General features: G+C 50.7%; 1 protein-coding gene across 2 annotated transcripts; it reads left to right on the top strand.

The window, feature by feature from the left end:
- The first annotated feature begins 3,101 nt into the window (after positions 1-3,101).
- On the top strand, positions 3,102-5,586 carry PV10_08380. Of its 2 annotated transcripts, XM_016373389.1 has the most exons (5): positions 3,102-3,442; positions 3,509-3,629; positions 3,692-4,255; positions 4,309-4,900; positions 4,958-5,586. In XM_016373389.1, the coding sequence occupies exons 1-5, from the start codon at positions 3,391-3,393 to the stop codon at positions 5,099-5,101; spliced, it is 1,473 nt and encodes a 490-aa protein (XP_016220300.1). In that variant the 5' UTR covers positions 3,102-3,390; the 3' UTR covers positions 5,102-5,586. The 2 variants fall into 2 exon arrangements, with proteins under 2 accessions (XP_016220300.1, XP_016220301.1); XM_016373390.1 differs by having other exon boundaries at positions 3,102-3,629.
- Positions 5,587-6,000: the final 414 nt, after the last annotated feature.

Genomic DNA, 6,000 nt, shown 5'->3' with positions numbered 1-6,000 from the left:
ACTCCGTAGGTGAATGGGTGTCAGTCCCCGTATATTGCTGTCAGATCCCCACCCAACAAAATTGGAGAGCTATTACACCTTCAATGTGGCTCAATAAACGTCATACATGCAATTGTGCGTTGCAAAACTCATACGAGTGTTTTGAAGAGTCCAGAAGTCCATGACATAAGACTGCCTCAGCTCGAATCTGCTGGATGTCATATTCGATCTTTGAGATTCGAGGCATCGAGGCAGCGATCCTAGCATCGTAGAAACTTGAATTGTTCATCCAGGATCGGCGCCAAACACCATATGTCACTCGCCATTGGAGCCTGAAAATGCCCTATATGGCAAACTCCGTCCAGTTACCCGAGAGTTCAACCTCGGACAAAAGGTCGGCTGTTTGTGATGCAAAATGCCAAGTAATTGCGGCTTTGCGGCTTTGGGTCTCTGCGCCCGGCCGAAGGAGTTCTGAGAAGGAATACTCCGTAGGTGAGAGAACAAACAGATTCAGTTAGACTGATGAGGTTGCAAAGGCAGGACCAGATTGTCACGTGCGATGATCACGTGTGTTTGACATGTAATGTTATTAGGCCGACAGTCAGGAATGTCAGACGGAGAGTGGGTTTTTATTATTAGACTGACTCACTGAGATCCTTTGTTTGGGAAGTGAAGTGACATCGTCTTCAACTTGGCTTCAGACTTGAACCTTCTTTCCGTAAGTGGGAGTTGGTCGGCTTATATTGGTTCCACTTACCCATGGAACTCAGGCAACGCATTGCAAAGATCGTAGAAGGAGGAAACATGTAGGGCACCTGCCAGAAGCATGCTGTTGTTGTTATCAAAGGACGAGAGACTTGACGATGCCCCTGGGCCATATGGTCAAGCATTTCGCCAAGTGCGTGGAGGCTGCATGGCCTGACCGCTAACGAGTCGACAGTAGGAGAACTTGTGCTCTACTACTGTCGGCTGATAAACGTGGAATACCAAACTACCAACACTTTTGAAGATTCGAAATTGTCAGGTGGAGCCTGAATTTGGAGCAAGTGGGTTTCGTGACGGGGGGTTTCTTGTCGCCTTCGGATCAAAGCGGCTGGTGGACACTGAAAGTGGCAATTCTGCAAGTATCAATACACCACGTGGAATTGGAAGGTGTCTGGCATGAGATGTTCGGCAGTACGGCACCTGGTTGTCAAGTTGGCAAAGCACGATTGCAGGACGCCTGCATCGGATTGGGGTTGTCTGATGTGGGAAGTGGCGGACTGATGGATTTGGTGGCACGGACTTGACACACAATACAACGAATCGAGCACTCGGACCCTACACATCCGACATCCAACGCATACTCGTACTGTTCAGCCGTTGTTGATCCTGGATCATGGCCATATGACCTCTCTGCCACTGCATCAATGTCGTCGACAAGGATTGGAAGATGAATTCCCCTCAAAACTTGGCAGGGCGCCATGAGAGGAAATTGGTGCAGGAGCTGCATGGACACAAGGAAAGAGTCAAGCAACGATGATACGCTCCTAAGCATTCTGGGGAAAGATCAAGCACCATGGATTGACGGATGATCCCTTTACTGCTTCCAGACCAGCGCACGGTGATGGGGATGATATCTTGGACAAGTTTAGAAAACCAATAACGCAATAGATTGATGCGAGCAGGAGATATCAAAAAGGCCACGAGGCTCGCTTGATGAGCAAAAGCTATTGAACAAAGGACGCTAGCTCCACGCCAGGCAGGCGGGACTTGCTTGGCAAAAGGTTGGCGTCGTTGGTTATCAGTGGAGACCCTCACTAGAAGTTGGGAAATGCCGGAATGTCTGGCAGCAGCAAGTGCGCCCACAACCCCTAAAAGGCGCCCCGGCCTTGGCACGCTCCATCTAACCAATCATCGCATGCAGGCTTATCTTGATCCTCAGAGGTGTCAACGACCTCCAATTCAAATCAGTCATTCTACCACCAACCACACACCCAACACTCTTCAATCCATGGCCTGACGGCTGCGAACTGATGTGATCACTTGCAACTTTTTGGGGGCAGGGTCAATCTGTGCGCTCGCATCTCGCGTCGAGCCCTGGCCAGAGCCAGGGCCAGGCGGCATGATTCTGGGTAACGGGAAAGCAGTTGGATCTCGATCGTACGGACGGGCAGTGACGGGTCACTGAAAGTGCATCATGGCCTGTCAGAGGTCGTGAAGGATGAGAGCCAGGCGAGTATTTAGAGGAGAGAATGTCATCTAGCATCATGAACAAGCGAGAATCGATCTTGGCCTTTTTCTAGACGCTCTGTGTAACTGGCTAGGCGTTCGCCGGGAGGTCGAGGGGGCCCCTCGGCCTGGGGTAAGAGTACAAACGGGGCATTTAGGATTACCAAGGGCGCCTGATAATTGAACAAAGGGAATGGGATGCAGTAACCATAATAATGACAGCCAAGTGATGGATTCCCAGGCGTGCCAGTTCGGGTCTCCGCCCAGCCCCGGGTGAGTGACTGAGGGACGAACTACAGGTGGGGGAAAGTTGTGTGATTGTTTATGGTTGTTCTACTTACTGTGCTGTAGTTTAGGGCTGACGAACTGTGCGACAGTGCAACCCAGAAACACCAAGAGTTTGGTAGGTAGTAGTGTACTGGGTGAGAAGCCCGGAAGCCATCAATGGCATGAAAATCCATCAAAGTCATGCCTTTATTGATCCGGGTGGACACTTTTTTAGTCGTACTGTACTCCGTACTTCTTCTCACTCTGGGTCCCTGCGCCTTGGATCTCAGTAACTTTCTGACTTCGGGGTCCCGCGCGACGATCACACAGCCCAAACAAAAGCCTTGACGCCTTGACGCTCACGCCATCTTCAAGGATCGGAGGAATGTCCATTAAAATGTTCCGTGGCTAAGTGGGTTTTCGAAGCCTGCCCGTGCCTGTAAAGCTTACTCTCACTACCCATCACCACCCTAGTTGCAGCCCGCAGCCCGCAGCCTGCAGCCACCTTTCGTGAAACTTCACCCACACTAACTAGTCCCCTCTCGACATACCCTGTCAGGGCACCAGGGGCCTTTGGAACCTCGCAGTCTTTTTTCATTTCCTTTGCATCTGACAAAGCCCATGCTCACGGCTCCATTAGATGAGTCCACACATGTTGATGGTGGGTCTACATAACCATGGCCACCCTCGGGTCGTTGTGATGACTCGAGTCTTCTTATTTTCTTTTGCTCGACCATCTCCATCCCACTCGACTCCTTTCACTCTCTTGGCTTGTTGCCTCCCTTAAAGAGTCTCTGATCCTCCTCTGGGTAGTCCGACCGCGTTCAGCATCGACGCTGTACTGCTCGCCTCCAGTCCACTTCGTCCTCTGCACCACCCTCACCCTTTACGATCCTTCTTGCAGCCACTCGCACCGCGAGTCACTAAGTCAACATGTCCGACTCTACGGATTCCCTTCCTTATGTGCCACTGCTGCCATATGAAGGTACGTGTCAAACTCCTGTTCCGCTACCACGGACCAAGACCAAGACGCCAAGCTGATCGTAGTCAGGTACCGAGGCGACTGGTGGAGACTCTCGTGTTGTGGATCTCAACCTCTACTACAATGCTGGTGACATTGCCTGGATGATCACTGCAACAGCCCTGGTGCTGTTGATGATTCCCGGTGTTGGGTATGCTTTCACTGTCTATATCACAAATGTCGCAAGACCGCAGTCCTAACCCCCTTGCGCAGTTTCTTCTACTCAGGCCTCGCAAGACGCAAGTCCGCCCTGTCACTCATTTGGCTCTCCATTGCCGCTACCGGCCTCATTTCCTTCCAATGGTTTTTCTGGGGCTACTCCCTGGCATTCTCTAAGACGGCCGGCAAATTCATCGGCAACCTGAGCAACATTGGCTTCCGCAATGTTCTCGGTGCTCCCTCGGTCGGATCTTCCAAGATCCCAGATCTCATGTTTGCCGTTTACCAGGGCATGTTCGCCGCCATCACCGTTGCCCTCGCCATCGGTGCTGCCGCTGAGCGTGGCCGCGTTTTGCCCGCCATGGTCTTCTCCTTCGTCTGGTCCACGATTGTCTACGATCCTATTGCATGCTGGACATGGAACAGCTCTGGCTGGGCTTTCAACATGGGTGGTCTCGATTTTGCCGGTGGCACCCCAGTCCATATCGCCTCCGGCACGGCAGCTTTGGCATATTCTCTGATGCTTGGAAAACGTCGTGGCCACGGTACACACGAGTTGAACTACCGTCCTCACAATGTCACCCATATCGTCCTTGGAACGGTCTTTCTGTGGGTTGGGTAAGTAGTCGAACCCATGCTCTTGCTCATCTTTGTACTGACTCGTCTACTAGATGGTTTGGCTTCAATGCTGGCAGCGCCCTTTCGGCCAATCTCCGAGCGGTCATGGCTGCTGTTGTGACCAACATTGCTGCTAGCGTCGGTGGCATGACCTGGTGTATTCTCGACTACAGGCTCGAGCGCAAATGGTCCACTGTTGGTTTCTGCAGTGGTGTCATTTCCGGTTTGGTTGCCATCACTCCTGGTTCCGGCTTCGTCCCAGCGTGGGCGGCTGTCATCTTTGGAGTGGTCGGAGGCATCGCCTGCAATTATGCCACCAAGCTCAAGTTTTTGCTTCACATTGACGATGCGCTCGACATTTATGCCATCCACGGAGTTGGCGGATTAGTGGGCGATCTCCTGACCGGCTTGTTCGCCGCTGATTACATAGCTGCCCTTGATGGCGCTACTGAGATTGATGGCGGTTGGATCAACAGGCACTGGATCCAGCTCGCATATCAGCTCGCAGATGGCACCAGCGGTATGGCTTATTCTTTCGTCCTCAGCTGCATCATTCTTTTCGTCATCAACTGGATTCCTGGCCTACATCTTCGAGCATCCGAGCAAGAGGAAATCTTGGGTATGGATGACATTGAACACGGCGAGGTAAGCTTTTACTCTACTCCAACATCAACCTGCCAACATGTACTGACATTTTCTTAGTATGCTTATGATTACGTCGAGTTGACGCGTGATGTCACCAATGGATTGGAACTCGAGGCTGCTAGCGGCACACCTGCTCGCGAAAGCCCCAGCTCTGACGAAGATCCCAAAGAGAAGATTGAACCCGCGGCGTCTTCGGCTTAATTTTGGTATACCCGCATGATCCGACAGGGACACCCGATCAGCTTCGATTAAAAAGTCATGGTTGGATTATTTTCGAAGCATGGTAGCTGGTTCTCCTGTTTCCTGAACTGACCGATACCCCCTTTTCACCCATATACTTGAATAATACTCAAATACAACCCCAGTCCACCTAGTTAATGGCCTCACAATCAAAGCATGATCCTGATCCTGAATTGGTTGCTATGAATTATTGGGTTATGAATTATCATGGATGTGAGGGTTACTTTAATCACAAAAATGCCATTTTCGACAGGCAACCAACGTACGCAGTCCATACTGTAAATTTGATCATAATATTATGATGCCTGGCAAGACCAATTGTACATACTATGTACCTATGTACCTTTTTCGGTAACAGATTCGTCACGTGGCAATTCTGATTCACGTGATGAAGCATTCAAGGCCAACCAGGTTCATGTATTCTAATTTATCTTCCCGTTCTCTCAGCCTTTGTTTTATCTTCGTTGTCATTTCTAATATCAGTGATAGACCACTCGACCTAACTCTTTCAAAGCCCTTTACCAAGGCAAATACTGGCCTCCTGTGGATTGGAATTTACCCGTCTGGCCATTTGGATCGTCATCCACTATCAACTGGACAGATTCAATGATACCTTGATCAGCAGGCATAGCGGCTGCGGCATAGCCGGTGAGATTGGTCTGGCAGTAACCAGGGTTGATGGCATTGACCTTGAAGCCCTCCTTGCCGAGTTGAACCGCATAGAAAACAGCAATCATGTTCATAGCGGCCTTGGATGCCATATATGCCTTGTTATCGATGATGCCATAGTAGGGAAAACTCGGGTCGATGTTCAAGCTGATGGACCCCAGACCTGAACTCATGAACAAGATCCGTGGCAC

The sequence above is a fragment of the Exophiala mesophila genome (genome assembly GCF_000836275.1).
Source record: "Exophiala mesophila strain CBS 40295 unplaced genomic scaffold supercont1.6, whole genome shotgun sequence".
Taxonomy (NCBI): domain Eukaryota; kingdom Fungi; phylum Ascomycota; class Eurotiomycetes; order Chaetothyriales; family Herpotrichiellaceae; genus Exophiala; species Exophiala mesophila.
The sequence above is the reverse complement of the archived record's forward strand: the minus strand, read 5'-3'. Positions and strand labels throughout refer to the sequence as shown.